We start from the raw sequence: 21,620 nt of genomic DNA on the forward strand, positions 1-21,620 counted from the left end.
TATGTAAGTAGTCCACGTAATTCTGGATCGTAGTTTATACAAACTGCCATTTGTTTTACAAACATTATGAAAATCTACATTTATTCATTCATGTTAATCTTTTTTATGAATTTAGCATTAACACTTTCACTGTCTGTGATGATACCCAATATTGCATTTTAACTATCTTTTCGAAACTTAGTTTATGAGAAGTTTTAGATTATGCTCATTTTATATCATTCGTCTGTAATCGCGCGTGGCTCTGTCAATAATTCAGTTCAGTATCTATTGTTTTATTGCATAAGACTTGTAAACAATTCTTTTCAAGTCAGATACTTTATTAAATTCCGATGCGTTCGTCTTGATGAATTCAAACCCTCGAACGGTTGCCTATTTTTCTACGATCAGTGAGTCCTTCTCCTCTTGTCATTGCGATCTCATCAAAATAATTTCGTAACAAGGAAGTACTACATTTGTTTGTTCCTAAAACTCGGCAAATTATCATTTGTCAGATGGCAAGTACCTTACATAACCACTCAATTTATCAATATACAGATGTTGCTTTATGCCTGACATAACGCGAATTCTTGATAAATATGGACTTTCATCTTATATATTAAACCTAGTCAAAGTGTCATTCCCAAACAAGTACATCTGGAAACGTGTCTGCAAAACAGCTGTCTACAACCACGAAGTGAATGCATGGAAAGCGAGAATGGACACAAGCTCTGACTTTGATCTGTTTAAACAGATCCATCCGCATCTGTGCCTATCAAGTGGGTGGTCCGTCGCGAGAGCTCGTACCCGGACTTCCTTATCAGCTGTGCTAAATTATACAATGATGTGTTAAACTAAGACGCATTTAGATGCGTGCACTTCACCAATGACAATGCCACTCGACAAAATGAGCTTATCCTAAAACAGCTATTTCTATTTCGCTTTCGAAGAAATATTGCTTAAATTAATAGGAAACAGTCTATTGATTTTAGCCGATGCATTATCATTGTTCTTAATCGTTTGTAAGATCAGACTTGTATGCAGCGGCTAAATTATAAATTATAAATGAGATCAACTTAATGCGTATAAAACAAACTTGTCGCAATTTATGTTACTGTGACTTTCTTTCATTACTATGTACTATCAAATTTGTATTGTGTTTGTAAATATTCATGCTTATGTATGTATTACCATATACCATGTACATCTCCAGAAAATGGGGGAAATAAAGCTATATATATATATATATAACGTAAAGCAGCGTATTATTTTTATTATCCGTAACATCTGAAACATATCAAAATATTTATGTATGGAACATTTTCCGTCTGACGCTTTTGCCTGATTGTGCCCTTAATGAAGCTTTTCAATGTCAAAATTAAAGGATTCGCGATGATTTGTGGAAAAGCTGTCCAAACAGCACTTTCACAGGAGAATGTATTGCGAACATTGTTAAGTTTCCATGAGAAGCTCGGAAAAGAAAAATGGTTCGAACATAGTTTGTTTTGAAATTTGGGCATCGTATTAAACATCTCAAACACACAAAACGAGACCTCGATAAATATTCCATGGACCTTATTATCATTTCATAACAACGGAATTCTATGTTTGGTTACAGAATACAATGACGTTACTAGACAGCATTAAAAACTTTTAAACTACTTTCATTTGGATAATGTCAATATGTTTATCTCACACCATAGACCGGAATATTGTTAACTACATACAAACTATGTCCTCTGCAAAATGACATTTTATTGATGTATTCTTGGAAACGTAATTGTATGCTGACTTACTCGTTCAATTAAGGTGTCTAGTACATTTTTTTAGAGTTAAAGTGTTCAGTTTGGTTTCACTAACTTCACTGTATGTCTATCATGTAATGTTGTCTAATGGGCTTGAAACGTGTCCATGCACTTACCTATCGAGCCATGCATTAAATCCCTAGCGACATTAACAAAAATACAATCGTGCAAATGTGTGAATATGAACGCCTCCCTCTGTTGCTATTCTTGATATTTTAAATGCCTGAACCAGTAAATTGGACACAACATATCGCCATAGGTATTATTCTGCTGAATAAAACATTGAAACTTGATCGGGTTTCCTACAGCAAAGAGTGTCTCATCATTTATAATACATTTCTCCTAGTAAAATTATAACTCAGAAAATCATAAAAGGTTCTTATTAGGCATAGTGTTTTAATTCTATGGTTTTCGTTACTTGCGACTTGTTTCGATGTACTTTCAAAGAAAAAAACAACATGTTATATAAGTCGTATTTTGAAACATGGTCATTCATTTTGTTAATTAGCATTTTGATTCCGATAAACTAATGCACATGTTTAACTGACATTCACATTGAATGATTTTTTTCATAAATGTCGAGACACCTCGTAAGATATAGTAAAATAAATATATACGTAGTCTAAATACATCGCAGAAATGCCAATGACCCCGTACAAAGATGTTGAACAAATTAAGTGAGTTGCGTTTCGTTGGACGAGTCGAGGTACCGCTACCAACTCAACTAACCTCAGTATTATTTTACTATATCACAGTTTACATTTAAGTAAAAGCATGTGAAAACTCAATATAACTACATGTTAACACAGGTATAAAGAGGTTGGTAAAAGCGGCTTTCGAACAGGTTTGGAGTTCATCATTATACAAAAAGATATAATTAGTAAGGGGAATGTGATAATAAGACATAAAATATAATACATACATTCCCGGTTAAAGTGGGTGTAGATCCTTTGCTTTAATATTTACACTTTCGGTTTTATTGGCGTTGGTGATCTCTGGTTGAACTCTAACACATTCGGAATAAGAGGGTTTGATTTCTTCTGTTTTTATACTTCAGTTTCACTTTAAAAGTCATTTGTTTCGTAATAAATCTAATATGTATATAAGATGATTCAATTTTATTTCTACAATTTGTTCCTTTTCTTACATATCGACTTTTGCTTAACATAACTGCTATATGTGTGACATGAATGAGTACATATATAATATGCCTAATATGACTATATGTATATGAGGCCTGAAATTATTGATGTTGTTGATTAGCACTTGTATTCATTTAAAAAAATATTATTAGTCCTTGAAAATCCTTGCCAAACCATTAATCATGATAATCTCTTCAATGTCCTACAATTGGCTTAGAATTTTTTGTTTTTGTATCCCATTTGAATTCCTCGTTGCCATATCAATGAATTTAAATAAACTTTCACCACATACTGATACTAATTAATTGACTCTTAAAGGGTATTATCATTTAACTTATCGTCAGTTTGTTGGAATGTTCGGAAGGACCTTGTTATCCTGCTTGCATTTGTTGCTGTTTCATTTGAAGAAGAGCTCGTCGAAGAATCGACTGGTTTTGTACGGTGGAAGATAAAGAAAACCACTGGGTTTATTATTCCGTTTAAGTAGTACAAAAGAACACCAACTTGCACAGATGGATGATTATATCCAGGAAATAGGCTTAAGTAAGATATTGTGAAGTAAGGTGTCCATGCCAAAACAAACCCTGCAAAAGAACAGACAAATATATTAGATATCCGTGTGCAGGATAAATTAAAACGTAGTGTATTTGAAAATATTGGGCAGTATTTATTTTCGTAAATGACATTTTAACTGATGAAGATGGAGATCGATGAGTTATGTTTAGAAAACGTGGCTCTTCTAGTGATTGATACACTGATAAATTCTATTTCAATTAAATTACAATGATACATTGAAAAGTATAAGGGAAACATTGTGGGCAAGCGTTTTATATTTGAACCTTACTTATTGCGGGCCGCTGCAGCGGCCCGGAATATTTAATACGTGGTGAGTAAAAGGTTTATGGAGACTTAAGAACTTGGTTGAAAATATGCGTCTCTTTTGAGCTGAAAATGTTGACACAGTCAATTTTTCCCCTTGAATACATGAGTTGTCGTTCTTACCATAATGATTGTCTCGTCATTAAATAATCGGTGTTACTTTTGACATTAATAATGTAGACACAGTCTATTTTTTCAGAGTTGTCTTTCGTACGTTTGTTTTCGGAACGTTTCTGGGCACATACTAAAGTGCTGACGAGTTAGCTGACGATATAGAAATAAAGTAGATTTGCTGACCTATTGCTGACCATATAGACAAAGAAGGAAAAAAAAGTTTTGAAATAAAAGATTTTTTAAGACTTATTTTGTTTAATTTATTTTATATACTCCTTAAAGTGTACATAAAGACGGATGTTTGTGTATTTTTATTGAAAATGGCAGTTCATTGAAATGAATTGAGTAATTGTATTGTTTTTGCTGGTTTGGTGAAAAGATTTGAAGATATCACGGATTAAATTACTTTTTTGGGTGTTTCATTTACACTTGTTTTAACCAATTATTTTAATTGTAAATGCAGCTTTAAATGTTAGCCTCACTTGTGGAAAACTATCTGCACTACATCAAAGAACGATCAAATGAATCTTGTTTGCTAATCCATTGTTGATCATTTTAAAAGAAGTAGATTTCTCTTTAATCTGTTGTATTTTCGAAGTTGTTTTGTGGAAAACAAGGCAAACTGTTGCTAATGAAATGTTCATATGATGTGAACAAATAAAGCATGAATCATTATAATAAATGGCGAAATAAGTGTAATCTTTTTATTTTTATTTATTATTTGTTCATTAACTTGTATAGTCCTTTAAGCCTCAAAGGCGTGTTGTCACATTTCGCACAAAGCCCCTCGGGGTGTTCAATTGTTGTATGGTCATTAAATTTCATGGTCCAGTGCATATAGATGACCAATTACTGCATCATTCAGAATTTAATGACCAATTTCTTAGCTGACCAATGTATGCTTTAGGGAAACTCGATACTGCCGTATTGATAAGTTACTGACCAATTCCTCAGCTTACCAATGTAACATATATGAAAACTTGACTCTGATGCATTGTAAAGTTGGTGTCAATTTACATAGTGATTCACCTAATATGTTATTGAAACTTATTTTCAATATAAGTAACTAAATGTCCCGAGAATTGTTACTGAATATAAAAATGGGTACCAAAATAAAAAAAGTATTGTAACAGCTGTACTTGTGCAAGAACTGTTACTTTGGTTTGCCTTATTTATGTCTTTTCCCGAGTAAGCAAGCGACATATTGATTTAATGCTGTCTGTCTGTCACAAAACTTTGTCCCCTGTAAAACTTATAGTTGTACTGAAACCTGGAAGAAGTGTTTAATATAAACTGTAGTTATGCATAGACTAATGTTTTACCAAAATAGGTCTCTTTTAATTCCTACATAGCCTTGACTCGACATCAGCCATCAGCAACTTCAATATATTTACATGGTAGATCTGTTTGTGGGCCCGCTGTGATACTTTGTATCACAGTTTTTCTTGTTCTTTACTTAATGCGTGGTCTCAACCAATCACTCTTATTAACAACAAAGTGATTACATTTCATCAGTAAGTAATGGCACATGATTTCATATTTCAATAGATTATTTGTATATATCTGCTTATTACCTTCCGACAAGGGTCAAGGGGAAAGGAAGAGGCTTCATGTTTATTGTTTTATTTATGACCTTGACTATTGAAACAAAGGAGTTCCTGACTTAGTCCGATACTCTTCAATTCATCCTAGATACTTGACGTTTTGACTAAGTGGCTTGTCTCTGTTTTCCTTATACTATTTAGGGCCTTCCTAAGTACAAAAAGTAGCTGGGAAAAGCCAAACATACAAAAGGTTCAAACGGTAATGTTTCGTCTAGTTTTGAGGGTCAATGTCTTTCGGGAGTAAAACACACGTCCTTTGTGACATGTTTTGTGAAATAAAGGAGTTGACCAAATCTGAAGAAAGAAGATTAATCATATAGTTTGGATCAGAAAACATTTATATTGATTTTGGAAAAATCTGTATAATTGTGCTTTTATTTCAAAATAACTCAGCCTACTTAATCAAGAATGTTGTATGGGTTTTTGACGAAATAATTTTCAATAATAAAATAGTAGATTCAATTCATTCTTGCTTATAAAACTGAAAGAATAGATGCCATAATCACACAGCCAAAAGAAATTGTTGATTGGGTAGTCTGAATATTTTTACACAAAAACATATTCGTTTTGAATAAAGAATGTTGGGAGAAATGGAAATGCTTTTTTTATCGAACATTTGATACAATTGTTTTAACACGTTTTTTAAGGCTTAATCGATTGCTTAACATTTGTTTTGGTCCTTTAAACGACTTTTGCACGGTGGAAGGCTCTCAATGCATCAATTACAACAGACATGCCACTATCATTTTAAAACGTTTTATTATTTCATTTTAATCAATACAGACATAACTTTAGATTACATCAGTTTTTCGCATACATATTAACTCAAACGTCATTAGTAGTGTCAATTATTTATACTGGAATACCTGCAACAATGCCACACATAAGTTTCAGACTCCTTGTCTTTGTACGGGGCATACCGGCGTTGAAAATCCTTAGTAAGCCATTCCCACTGGAATCTGTTCAATTAAAAACATCAGTTAAACAATATCACTGCTGTTTTAAAACAAAATTAATTGTGACATTTGTTACCCGGAATCCCAGATCGAGTACTATAAACATATAAGGACAAATCATACCATGTACATATACGAATGGAATTGTGCTCATGAGTTCATTGTATGCTTGATTGAATATATTTCGTTTTTTGAAAGTGTGACCATTCGGTTGCTGCACTTAAACAGCGTATCAATAGCGTTCTGTCATCCACTAATCTATCAATAATTAAAACAAAACTTGCCTCTTTTCCTGCATGATGCAGACCGGCGGCCCAAGGCGTATAACAGGACCACATAGCTTACCACAATTATCGAGAGGGGGAGTAGGTATTGGAACACCAGCAGGTAGTGCGTCACAGTCTAAACAATAATACATATACATGTAAATCAGACATGTGTTAATTCTGACTTCTTGTAAATCTTTCCGGATTCTGTTTTAATTTAAGTTGTGTTTGTTTGATGGTATATTCGTAACGGGTCATGCCATAGTTTTTAATTTACGCATATCCAATATAACTAACATCGTACACAAATCCAACTCGTCGCGGCTTGAACCAATTGTCCATGTCAAATTATATATGTCACCTGGATCTTAAACCAAAATAGCAATATTTCAAAAATATAGTTTAAAACGTTATTTATGAATATGCAGTGTCGATGTGATGGTAAAAGAGTAACAACTATATACTTGCTTATAATTTCAACAAGAAACTCATTCGATCGAAGCTCCGAGTTAATCTATTTTCGCTTGAAATAACGCTCAAAGTTTCACCCAATGGAGATATTTTATAATCTTTAAGGATTTGGTTTTTTGCTTAAAGGTATATTTCTTCTAAATTGCAGGTTTATTTAGCGACATTTCACCGAGATTGTAAAAAATCTTAAAGCAGGAAATTAATACAATGGGGCAATCGAAATACTGTATACAGAAACGAGGCACAGTATAAGCTTATAAGCTTCCTTCTCAATTCTGTCGTGAATATTTTGTTATGTGCATATATCACTTGCTCACTTTGCCTGTACTTCTTTTAGAAAACCTTTTATTAGTGATTATGCTCTAACCTTGTGTATTCCTCAAATGTACTTTATGAAATAAATATTGTTTAAACCAAATACTGTATACATGTGAACGCAACATATCAATAATCATGCCATTCATGACGTTCGTTTATAGTCATTCGATAAATCTCAGCTTCATTGGAAATCAAAACATTGGTATAATTATTTCAATTCGGTAATAATAAGATAACAAAGTAAGATCGAGTCATATCGGAATTTTGCGCGGGTGTGATGATTCCAAAAGCTGACAAGTTGAACATTTTACTATTCTCCCACGGAATGTTTTGATTGTATTCCACGAAAGACTTCGAATGACTGGCTTATGGTTAGGTATCACTTTTAAGGTATGTCTTTGTAGTCGAGAAATACTGAATATTTTAAAATGAAATTTTATTGTGAAAAGGTTATGCAACTGAATTAAAAATCAGTGTGATATGTTTCATTATGTATGCCTATTTTAGGATCGTATCCACCATTCAACATGTTGATTGAAATCCATTGAATCGACAGTGTACTAAAGAGAAAACGTAAGGTGATAGTAGCGCGTGGAACTAGGGATTTTTTTTCTTAAATATTAGGTAGAGGGCATTGAGAAACGGTAAGTTTCTATGGCGAGTATCACAATACGGTGGAATTTGAGGTATATTGTAAAATAAGTGTTTGAATTGTTCTACTGAGTCAGTCAATCAATAACAGTGAACTACATGCCCTTAAAATGATAGAACTAGAGATGTGTTGTACAAAGAAGTTTTACCATTGGGAAAGAAAAATAATATAGGGTATTTAAGATAATATCGTGGATGTCGTGGACGGAAAAATCGATTGTTGATACTTCTTGTTGAATATTGATCTGATCCTGCCTTTTTGATTACAGGGCAGTTGACAAAGGAAAAATGGTTGTATTAAGGTATATTTTAACAGGGACTTAACTGTTTGGCCATTGGGTTTGTCCCTACTTGCATTAAGCCTTTTATACATTCTTGTAACATTCTAAAGACCATGCAATATACTCACGCTGAAGCTGATCACCTTCTCGTCAATGAAGCATAGAACATAGGCCTTGTCCAAGAACACGGGTATCAAATACATCGCTAGATACACAGGAATGCTCAATAATAAGCTGAATATCCAACAAAAGATTGCCAGAAACTTCTGTACAACAAACCTGCAAGAATATAAGAATTTTATATTGCATATTTGTTATATGGCAAAAGCAAGCGCTGATTGCATACAGGGTCCGTTTCCTTGGTTGACACCAGTACTGTTGTCCATCTTGAGAAGTTATTAGATGCAATGATTTGCAATTAAACCCACTACCATTTGGGTAAGAGGCGCACATGTACTACAATGCTACTTTCACTTTTTGAAAGGCGGATACATTTACTGCAATACTAATCTTACCGTTCTTACCGTACTAAATATCTTCTATGTCATGGGTGTATTCCTCTAACACTTAACTTTATATTAAGGTGGTGATCGAACCCACAATCTCATGAATGGAAGGACCACATTTAACCCACTAGACCACTGTGATGCGTGTCGAGCCAACAACCTTTTATGTAAGAGGCGCACCCATATACCAAATTCTCACCCTTGTAAGGATCAAACACACAATTTCTTAGGTGATAGACGTACAACTATACTACAAGACAACTCGCATCCTGTTTATATTCGTAACCACAACCTTGTGTGTAAGAGCCATACACAATATTGAATCCAACCTACATTTCTAACAGAAAAGAATACTAAAACATGTTAAAAAGATTAAGAATCCAATTTACAGTCTTTAATCTAAAAGAAGTGGCGAGATTTGACTATGCTGTAACATTGATATTTTTAATTAATGTTCATTGAATACTTGATTACTTTAATCGAAATAAGAATTTAAGTACTATTGTCCTCATTGCAGGTTAAAATGATGGCATTGTATGGCCTTAATTTAAATGATAGTTAACTGAATTGTAACAGAGAACGTTAAATACACAGCGTTCACATAACTCTTTAAATGAGCAGTGGTATATTCATAATATTTCAATATTTACCTGCAATATTTACCTACGCAAAAAAGAAAATAGGTTTACATTATGTTGCGAATTTTTAACACACGCGAAGAAATTATTCAGGTTTAATAAGGTACAAACAACCTAACTAAAAGGCATGCACTGACTGCAAAACGATTTACCTTGTTTGAAATTAATCATAGGTTTGGCGATAACAAATGCCCTATCAAAACTAGTGGCTGCAAGTATGAAATTTGAAGTCATCGCAAAGGCGGTAGCAGCCATCCTTTGTATTTTACACCCGTATAAGCCAGCAAACCACGCCCACGTCATATCTTCATATCCGAGCGATCTTTCTGTTGCGTTGACAAAAGTGTCAAATATTCCCGTCAATAAATCTGAAAAACAAAGGCGTTATAATGACATGTTCATTTATAAATATTAATGCCACAATGTTATCTAATATGTTTATCATCGTTTTTAATGCTTAAGCGTAAATTACATTCGTCATTTAATGTAAAAAAAATCACTTTTGCGATTCCTTGCTACGGGAGGAACGCGTCTTTGAATTCAGTGGACCGCCTGAGCCTTCATCGGCCCTTAAAGGCTGACGAGATGGAAAGTTAAAAAAAAACTTGTTGTAAAATGTATCGTTTCATTGCATGGACTAAATGATATGAAATAAGGTTAAATTTAGTTTAAAAAAACATTCTAATTATCTACAAGTCTTAATACAAAAAAAACCTACGCAGCATATCCCAGTAGTAAAATCACAAACGATAAACCACGTTAATAGGCACATTGTTCGCAACAAAGACGGTGAACTAAACGTATAAACATCACGTGCATGCACACATCACCAACAGACCACACACTCTCTAAGCAGTTTTATTGATAAATGATTGATTCCCTTGGAGCGGTCCATGAAACACGAGATCACAGAAACTAGATTAAATTTTGATGACTATTACGCCACCCCTATCCCATAATTTTCCAATAATTGTAACGATATTGGAAATATCAGCCACCTCTTTATTTCTAAGCATTTTTAATTGCGCTCTGATGATTTTGGTTCAAATTAATATGAATGTATTTTTTAGTATTTTTTTGTACAGATGTTAATCCTACATTCTATGTTGTGTGCATTCACGGATTTAAATGATGGCTTCCTTTATTGATGGGTTCTCTTATGTTATATGAATTCATCATAATATGTTTCATTTGAACAACGACCTACATTCGGTGTGGATAAAAAAACCTTGCAAATAAATTATCGAGAAACCAACACCAGAGAATACATTTAATTTCCTATTTTAAAAATTTAAAATTAATGATTGTTTAGAACAGATATCTAAACTCTTCGGTCATAAAGTACTTCCAGTGAACATTGGTCGAACTAAATATCGTAATTGTATGTATTTTGGATACAGGTATGGCTGAATTTAAGCTACAAGGCTGCTGTCTTCTTTGGACTGCCAGGCCCAAAACATGCATGGCTGAATTAAGCTACAATGATGCTGCCATCTTTGGACTGCCTGGTCCCATGAATGCATTGCTGAATTTATGCTACAATGATGCTGCCATCTTTGGACTGCCAGGTCCCATGAATGCATTGCTGAATTTAAGCTACAATGATGCTGCCATCTTCAATGGATTTCAGTCATTTCCATCATCATTAGCCAGCCGAGATTTGGCTGACAAACGGTTTGAAAGTGTATGCAATTAATTTGTTGAACACATTTCCGGACTGTGATTCATTACAAACTGAAATGGTTTCAGATCACGGGCCTATATTGCCTCTTCAGAAGTGTAAATTTGCACCTATGTTTGTGTGGAATGACCTTGACGACCAGGGGTATAGTCAGCCAAGAACATGTAACCCTAAGAAAAACTAAGTGGCCTTTTCTCCAGGTGTATAAAAGGTTGCTGGATCATATCATTTACCGGCTATCTTTTAAGATCAACCTTTACCAGTGTTCAGCCTTTTCTTCCTTCTCTCTGGCCAGTTTCCGACTGTTTGCCTGTTGAACTTTTTTCAACAATTTTTAATTTTGCAACTCACCGTTAAAATCCAAGGTAATGTTTATTTTTCTGAATAAATGGCAGAAAGCAGAGAAAGTCTTGGTAAAGGAGAGGTTTACGGTAGAAATGGAAATGGACCTAGTATACAAAATCAACCTGTTAACATTGTTGATATATTTCACTGTCTTGGCTCTTTCAAGTATGCATCTAATACACCTACAGGCCAGGATTTACTCTCCGATCTGACATAAGGATTAAACCAATAGATGCAGGTCTCTAAACATTTCTGATCCCGTTGATATATCTCATAGTATAGTATAATTCAGATATATGGGGTTTAGTGAAAACAAAGGTGATAGCGATTGTACCTAAAAGGAAATAGAACATCAAACGCTCCACAAGTACGTATATCGAAAAGTACGAGTGTGTTCTTATGCTTAACAACGAAAACGAGATGTTTGGATTATCATTGTGATAATCGAGAAGCAATACAGGAATCTAAATGATAACTCACAAATGACAATCTAGGTCTGTAAAGTAAAAGCTATTCTACAAACAGCCTGTTATGCGAACGCGTTGCTACTTCCAGAGGATATTGATATTCGGGCATTCTGTCTTGTGTTAAGATGTGTTTGTATCAGATTGATTGGCTGCCATGAAGATGCATTAATCATTGTTTTTGTGTAACGAAATAAATGTAAGGTAAAAAATTCATCTAATAAAACATAGAAATATTTTAGCTAAATTCAGACTCTCTTCCAATAGTTTATACTAAACAAGGTTTAAAAAACAATATTCATAGACTAGAAAAAAAAATAAACATTGTGTTATTTAAACGATATTTAAGAAGAGTTTTATAATATTTTAAATTATTAACTGTTTTACGAGAAGCTCTTATTCATAAATATTTGTTAGAAATTAATGTTATTATGTGATGAAATTCTGATTTCAAATATTTTGTTTTCTCTTTCTAGGCTTTTAGAATAAATACATATAGATAAACATGTATAAATTGGCCTTTTAATATATTCTTCTTTACATTATTGTACAAATAGCTATGGTTTTAATCCTTTTGAATAGCATTTTTTTAAATTATAAAAAAGCGAAATTATTCGCACTTTCTGAATACATGTGCTATTTGTGTTTGGACATCTATACTGAAGTAAACAATCATGTTTTCTGTTTTGTTATGTTCTGTTCTGTTCTGTTCTGTAAGTATTACAGTACTCAAATTCTTACTTTTGACAAACATGTTGAAAATGCAAACTATTTAACAGAAATAGGAATGATATCTTTAAATGAAATATGACGTCATCACTTTACGCCCTTTGTACATGCTCATGTATAATTGATGTACCATTATTATCTCTATATATTAAGCCAATTGTCTTTTTAAATCATACAAAAGTATATTTATGATAATGTGTTTCACAGAGAGACGAATATTTACGATACTTGACTGACTTTATTGTTTAGCTATTGCAGCAATAACTCATTACTTATTATGAACCAGAATTACACAGGAACCCGTTTGATAAGGCTTTGTAACATTATGTAAACGGCGTATCTTGATAATATTATCGCAGTGAAATATGTAAAGATAAATTATATCGAATATTATGATCTTATTACGATTTCCGAACAAATTAAACAGTCATTATTAACCTGTTTGATAGTGGTTTCACGAGATATGAATAACCATTCAAGTATGCAGTATTCTGAGAACGTTTAAAACACATATGCTTTCAAAATAAAATTCGCATACAGTTGTGCGCCGCTTTGATAATGAGTGCATGTATATTTACCAATGGAAACAAAATAAATTCTGAAAACCTTTTTCTAAGATTTTATAAAGGTCGAAATCATTGACAGTATTGTCGCCGTGTTTTGATACAGTAAAACAAGTACAACGTTCGGTCAGAGTAATGCAAAAATCCATTCGGCAACGCTAATGAGTACACAAACGTGTATAAAATTATGAAACATTAATCATATACCTCTTTAAAATTGATTTAGGTAGCCGATGTATTGCCTTTGTTTTTATTCAATATCGTTTGATTCTTCTAAAGCATTGGAAACGCACACATTACACGGTTCAATACCTACCAGGCACTAAAAGTACAACATTGGTGATACATACATTCAAGGCTATTCAATAAATAAATAGTATTTATTAAACAATGACACGGTTACCGCCTTTGAATGTACAGCAATATAGGAGTTTCAAAATGTTTGTTCTATCTTTTTCAATAGTGATTTAATCTATTTGTACCTGCAACAGCCATGTTTAGCAGCAGAAAGTACAATCTAGACTTCTTCTTCTGTCTACAAATACACACAATCACTGCGATGTTTAGGGTGATCGTCAAAATGGCAAACATCCATGCCAAGACAAGGGTTGCCCAAAACCACTCCTAAAATATAAACAACTTACATGATTGGACGCTTTATGATTAAAGTTCAAACATATTGTGCTTATGTTTTCTTTAGTACAAAACAAGCTCACTAAATATACTTTCCAAATAAACACGATTTACTTTGATTACTACAGAAACATTATTTAAAAACATATTTGAAAAAGCTGGATATGTTTTTGTTTATGTAGCAAATGGCTTGTCAGAAATAAATTTCACTTTTGCATACAACATGCAAGTTTTCTGCGATTAATCACGAAACACAGACGGAATACAGAAGGGAAAATTACCATATCAGTATTTAATATGCCAGAGCACGCAACATTCGGAGACGAAAGCCGCTGACCCATAGCTTATGTTATTAAAACAACGTATCCAAAACGCCATTCATTAAGGTAGGAAGTTATTCTACGAGTAATCGAAACAAGTCAATTAGCACTTGAAATAAATCGGTCATCAGATATTGGGGGCAATTTCAAATGAGTTCTGCTTCACACGCTATATATCAAAAGTGTTTAGATTGAAACAAAAAAAAATGATTTCAAAAACAAACAAAAAAAATATAAAAATCTATATATGTGTCTAATTTACCAAAATAACAATTCGTCAACACGCACTGGAGGTAAATTGAACATTATAAAATGTTTTCAATTCTAATTTGCCATAAATTTTCTATGACAGAGAGCAAACTTCTGAAGATGAAAATCTATAAAATAGTGTCAATTGATATCACAATTACAGTTATTGATAAAACGTTTTCCTTCCGTTACATTTCGTGTTTTTTGTAAAATCATCATACACCAAATTTCCAAAAAATACTTGTTAACAATAAACACTATTAAATAGGATGTACATTTTGTCTGTGTATAATTAAACAACGAACCAAAAAGTTATTTTTTTCACTAAACTTAATCGGTTTTTGAAGAAGAATTTCTTTAATAAATATTTCACTCAATCCTCATTTTTTTATGAAAATGATCATTTACACAGCCGGCTTATAGTGTTGTTTTCAAAATTGATAACTAGGGTAATATGTTATTAAGATAACTTACCCTCGCTCCTTCTCTTTCTACGTATTTTGTTCCATTGAATATCTTCGAAACGTTCTGAACATTATTAGACACGTTGGAAACATTCATATTTTATTATGTAAATTCGTCAGATTAAATCTTGATAAAATCCAATAACATCACAACTTATTGTATCCTTCTTATTTCGGATTGAAGTCCACATTATTTCAAAAGTCAATCTAACCTTCACTTGTAGAAAGCAGCTTATAACACTTGCTCACTCTAATCTTTATTTCAAAAATCTCGCTGACACTGTGCTGCCCTCATACAAGTATTGGATTTATTTCAGAAATGCCGTTTCTTTGTTGATAACTTACTGCGCATGGCGTCTTCTTCTCTATAATAGTACGATAAGAGCTCATAAATAGACCCTTTGTTTCGACGGAGGATATGTTAACTGTAATTTTCCGATTCAGCTACAACAGATAAGCCGCTTCATACAGTTAAACCGTCAAAACAAATTATATAACAGGATGTTTTTCCCTTTTATTCAAAGGTAAAAATACGCTGTGTGTTTCACACAACTATTTAAGTGACACTCGTAATCAAATCAATACATACCCATGTAAAATAAATATAAATTTACTAATTGATGCATTATTGGAAAATATTGATTGTTATTAACAATATTGAAACCGTGTTTTTAAAGATTCACTCTCACAAATTTACCATTTTTACAACTTTTTAATTTTTTGTATTGTTTGCTTTTGTGCTGTTATTACCATGTCTATAGAACAAGCTGTATAAGTCAATATGTACCAGTGTACTTGATCTTTGAATAATTATGCATTCATCAGTATAACAATTCTACAAAAGAAAAGTCGCACAAAAGGTTAAACCATGTATATTTTAAGATCGGAGGAAACACTTCGGGAGATTGTAGAGGTAACCGAATTAAGTAAATGCTTTGTGCGTCTGATCCTTACAGACGTAAAGTAATGTGTCCATGCCACAAATGCCTATGGTAAATGTAGAAGATGTCCGTGTTAATGCTAATTATGAACTACGCGTTTCCAGAATGAAGATATTGGGCATTTTCCATCTTCCTAAATGACATTGTAACCTATGAAGATAAAAACCGATGATCGCGTGTTTCGGAAAAGAGGCTGTTTGAGTGATTGATACAATAACATAATCGATATCAATTATTTTAAGAAGTAAACATTGAATACTTTTAGGGAAAACATTATTTTGTGAAAACTTTCAAATTCATTTTTTTATTCTTTTGCTTGACGCGTGTTGGCATTACACCCATGAATTAAACAATACAGTGATTGTATTAAATCCATGTGGAAGAGCACTTGGATGCCTTTTTCTAAGGGATTGTTTTGAATACCGCTGTTTTTTAATTCATCCTAGATCATTGAATTATATTTGCCTGCTAAGAGTGTATCTGTCGTGCTCACTGTATTATGGATGCATCGTTTGCTTCACACGCTGCGCTGCCATTTATAGATCGACATTTAAATTGAGTCAACGAAGCCATACTTTAAATAAAACCATATTAAAATGATCAAAAGTCATCTGAATATCAAGATTGCAAAGATTGCCAAGACGTACCCTGCATCAATTGTGAATTTAAATATCTTTCTCGGCTATGGCCTTTGGTATGTATCTAAGATTAAATTATTTGTTTTACTTAATCAGCACTTAATCAGCTGTACTTCCCATTACATTACTACAATGCCAAATTGATTGTAGGGGCGATATGACATTCAGAAAACTTATCATGTCCTTTCCTGACTTAAGTCGCTTTCCTAATTTAATCATCTCTTTTGTTTTATGATATTTATCTTAAGAATTTCTTAAATGCATTGTTTTCATTGACGTTATTGAAAAAAACGCACTTAAATGTTTAAAAAAAACTGTCACATTTCATTTAATATGACAATGACAATTTTAAGAAATCCACTTAAGTTAGGAAATTATTTAAGATGCTTAATGAGTATGACCCCTGAGGTATTTCATACTTATGCTATAGCAACAGATAAAGGTTTTATCTAAAATAATTTCAATATTTTATAAGTATTTTTATAATGTGACAAGTCCCATTCGTTTTAGTACTTTGCATGTGCAGTATGCACGATAAAGGATTTAAATTGTCTTCAATTCAAGTGTATTTGAGTTACTTTCAATGGCTGACACCATTAGAACAGTTGATAAACGGAGGTACGCTTAATACGACGGAAATTAACCTCTACTCGGGCAAGACCAACGCCTGCGTGGAAGTTTGATTAAAACGGGTATACGTCTGCATTGTTACAATGCATCAACTGTTTACTTAATACATTTATAGTCGTTATGCTCGATTCACAGAACGACGTCAGTAATGGAAACCACGGAAAGGTAGCCAGATATATAAATATGATCATGTCAAGAACCAACTCACAACTTAATTGTCATAACGCACTTAAGGAGAAGGAAGCAATAGCACAATATAACAAACACAGATTGCTAATGGCTAAATCGTGTATCCACTAAATGTTGTTATCGCCACCTTGGAACAGTCAGTGGAAACAGGAGTTCACTAAGGGTGAAGATACAGCATGAACGCTTTTAATCTTGGTTCTCTTTTATTACAATATTTAATTTAAACTTACTGTCCTGCTAGTAAACACACATGTTTATTAAAAGAATTGCATCACCATTAGATTTTAGCAAGCAATTATATATATATTATTATGTGTCTGTTTTTCAATAACTGTGCAAGTAAATCCTAAAAACAATCAACAGAAATAGAATACAATATCGTTATATTTATATTATACATCTGTTAGGCCACACCAAATTAATGTTTAGTTCCTCGGATTTTTGCCAAAAAAAATTGGAGCGAGCGAGCGAAAAAAAAATGTCAGTTTTCATAAAAACCGAAGCGAGCGAAGAGCGAAAAATATATTTTTCCTTATATTCAATATAAATAAGAAAGATTGTTCAAAATAATTGCCCTTAAACCCATTTTAATGCCATCTTGAACTGAACCTCTAATGGACATTGGGAAAATGTCGGAATACATACTTTTTATTCATCCGTGTTTAGTACAAACATTATATGGATAAATCTAATTTCTTATATAATTAAAACGTACTTTAATATGACATTCATTCATAATAATAAATAACCCTGCTTTTAGTAAAAAGTTTGAAACGACTTATATAAATCTACCTGCATCAGCTTAACATAATATGCAACTGTATTTAGACATAACTTAGGATTGATTTTGGATTTGTAAAAAATGATCACTTACACAATGGCATCATCAAACATCAGACTCCATATAACATAGACTATATTTTGTTTTTATTATCACAGGAAATGCAATGACATGTGCTTATTAAAACAAAAAGAAACAGGGTATTTTTCAGAGTACTTTTTTTGGTTATTTAGATGTTTTTATGCACCAGCCAATTGTATATACCCCCCCCCCCCCAAGTCCGGTATAGCGGGGACTTTGACTTCCGGTCTCTCAAAACCCGGGTAAAATACCCGACCTGCAGGGACACACTGCTGGTAAATTCCCTGCCAAATGGCCCCGAAACCCTGAATACCTGTGAGGCCCATTTCCGACAATTTTCAATATGAAGACAAAACCACATTCACAAGGCACTGCAGGGCCATCTGAAAGGTAAAAACACAGCCCATTGCCTCTGCTGTCCCCGGTTTACCCCTGGAACAAGGGCGAGGGGTGGGCGGGGCATTGGTTACAATTGACAAGCGCATTACAATCCCGAATTATGTAGCAAATAAAAACAAAATATAAGGTGATAAACTTAGGCTTACTTATGTTGAGGTATATCCAGACCAGTGTTTATATCGCTACTTGTGAAAAGATATTTGTTCAAAACTGTTGCTTTGTCAGAATTTGATCAAAAATGAGCTTGATACAATCATCAATTTGGACCAAACAATGACTTATGTTCCAGTTAAGTTGACCTGTGTCATCTTCAGCATCGTCGTAACGAGGTAAAATGTTGGTCCCTTGTATTATGACTTGAATAAAATAGTACTAAGTTGATCATTCCGATTTCATAATGGTTGCTTTAAATAATGATCCTTTAGTGTATGAGACGATCAACAATGACTTCAAGCATGCTCAAAACATTTATTGTCAAAAATAAGATTTAATTTCCAAACTTCGAGCCACATTGTTTATACCGGAAGCGGCCATTTTGATTGAATTTATTGAACCCATGCTAAACCGATCGATATACAGTATAAAAATACTACGCATCGGTAACTTCCCTTTACAAAAACAGGAAAACTAGCGTAGAAAAATTATACGTAATTATTTTTAGCCTTTTAATAAATTATTACCATGGAAAAAAATCTGCTTGGTGATGAAAATGGAGGTGCGGGCGCACAAAAAAATAAAAATATTTTTTTTTACATTTTCAAAAAAAAAGGAGCGGTAAATCCGCGAAACGAATTATCAATTTGGTGTGGCCTTATCTACAATTATAATTTTACATAGTCCTTCTACACCATTCTCCTTATTTCCTATACATAGCTTACTCCACCGGGGACAATTTACTGAAAGCCGTTGATGTCATACTCCTAGTGTAATTTGGTATCAGACGACAATGACGAGGTAAGAGTGGTTTTTGTTTTTAAATAAGGCGAGTTAAAAGGGAAAGTATACAAATTGTCGTCTTATTTCATGAACAGATTGAGTCAGGTTGATGTCATCTACCATCTAAATTACTAATGTTTGTAACAGTATTATCATCATATATGTTAAAAAAACTAATTAATTATGCAGCCCTGTTATGTACATGTACAGTTTGGGTTCAATACATCCAACACTTTACTTTGAGAGAACAAAACAACATACAATGCTGAAATAACATATCTATAGCATATCTTTCCAATGATTTATATTAGGGTCACCTTTCTAAAACTCCATGCAATAAATTGAGGGAAGGCATTTGCTGTAACATATTTGATATCACCAATCATATATCATTTAATTTACATTAAACACTTATAAAAGGGATGTGTTATGGCAGTAGTTGTGATAGTGGTAGTAAATCTGACTGTTTAAGTTATTATAGTGTATGTTGATGGCGGTGGTGGTGGTAGAACCAGCATATACCGGTATTTTGTTGCAGCCCTAGTCGAAGTTATAGTACATTAATAAGTAGTCAAATTATTTATTTTTATGAGATTCGATTTTCTTTAAATCATAAACGTTTGAAATTGATAACAACCTTTTAAAAGTATTATACCAATGCAAAACGCACGCGTTGACGTATCATGAAATATAATTTATTCAAATGCCACTGGAGTATCCATGGCCGTCGACCTCGGTAAGAAAATCAGTCGTGTTAGGTTGTGGGACATATTGCACAGACAGAATGTAACGTTGGTTTGATGTACCATGTTGCTTAAATCTAAACATTAATCACTGCCACAAAATGCCACTGGATTATCCATGGCCGTCGACCTCGGTTGGAGAATCAGTCGTGTTAGGTTGTGGGGCATATTGCACAGCCAGAATGTAACGATGGTTTGATGAACCATGTTTCTGAAATCTAAACATAAATCACTGCCACAAGGGACTCCTGTTGAATGACCTTTCAGAAACACTATTAGTATTTTCATTTGTACAGTGGAAGACCGAACCTTCAATATCACTGTTGACAGTTCAGTGAGTAACCATAAGCCATCACGACCGAGTGTTAACCAACTTTTAAACGATATTACAACGGCTTGCAAATAAAATTAGCATTTCATTTTATTGTAGCGCTGTACGAGTGCGTTGTGCACAGTCAATTTGTAAACAGTAAATAGTTCACGGTGAATGTAATCATTGTGGCAGCCGACAATAAATCAAATCGAGATTGCTATTTTCATGCCAATAATTCTTCTCCCAAAATAACGTTCTTCAAGAATTGATTAACGATCATAATGAAAGACAATTTAATTGATGTTCCAAGCTTAATCTTCTTATCGCTCTTTTTGCAGAATTCGACATTGAACTAAGAGGCATACTGGGTGTTATCTTTATATAATAAATGTTTATAAAATGAATCTTTGCGACCATTTAGGAATTCGCCATATAGAGAAAGGCATTCGTATATCAAAATAAGGAAAACATATTTGTCATTCTCGACATCATTGTTCATTTTGCATTTCGTTTTTTTTGACAATCAGGTAACATGGAATACCAAATTTAATACCCCTTGAAATAGATTTATACCTTTCCAAGCAACGTTTTGGCATAATTAACATTCAACTTTTGAATACAAACTATTTTGTGGTTAGTCTACTTTGAATGATTTTAACATGATTTTCTGTCAGCGTTTCATTGGTCAGACGACATTTTGCAATAGAATATAACATTTCAATTCTCAAGCATTGACAGCATTTCGAAATAGTCAGCCAAAACGTTCCAGTTAGGACTTCCATCACTTTAAATATATTGTAACGTATGAGCACAAAGCACCGCTACATTAGCGTGCAAATAACATTATACGGAATAGGTACAATCATGTTGATTTTAAATAAGATCGGCTTTGTTTAAAAAAAATAACGCAGATT

The 21,620-nt window shown here is 33.2% G+C and overlaps 1 protein-coding gene across 1 annotated transcript; it reads right to left on the minus strand.

The window, feature by feature from the left end:
* Positions 1 to 6,783: 6,783 nt before the first annotated feature.
* Positions 6,784 to 15,334, minus strand: LOC128245417 (blue-sensitive opsin-like). The gene is made up of 5 exons (XM_052963556.1): positions 15,066 to 15,334; positions 13,872 to 14,013; positions 9,760 to 9,975; positions 8,592 to 8,742; positions 6,784 to 6,878 (listed from the first exon to the last, which is right to left on the minus strand). The coding sequence occupies exons 1-4, from the start codon at positions 15,150 to 15,152 to the stop codon at positions 8,687 to 8,689; spliced, it is 501 nt and encodes a 166-aa protein (XP_052819516.1). The 5' UTR covers positions 15,153 to 15,334; the 3' UTR covers positions 6,784 to 6,878; positions 8,592 to 8,686.
* Between the last annotated feature and the right edge of the window lie 6,286 nt (positions 15,335 to 21,620).

The sequence above is a fragment of the Mya arenaria genome, chromosome 9 (genome assembly GCF_026914265.1).
Source record: "Mya arenaria isolate MELC-2E11 chromosome 9, ASM2691426v1".
In the NCBI taxonomy this organism is placed as follows: domain Eukaryota; kingdom Metazoa; phylum Mollusca; class Bivalvia; order Myida; family Myidae; genus Mya; species Mya arenaria.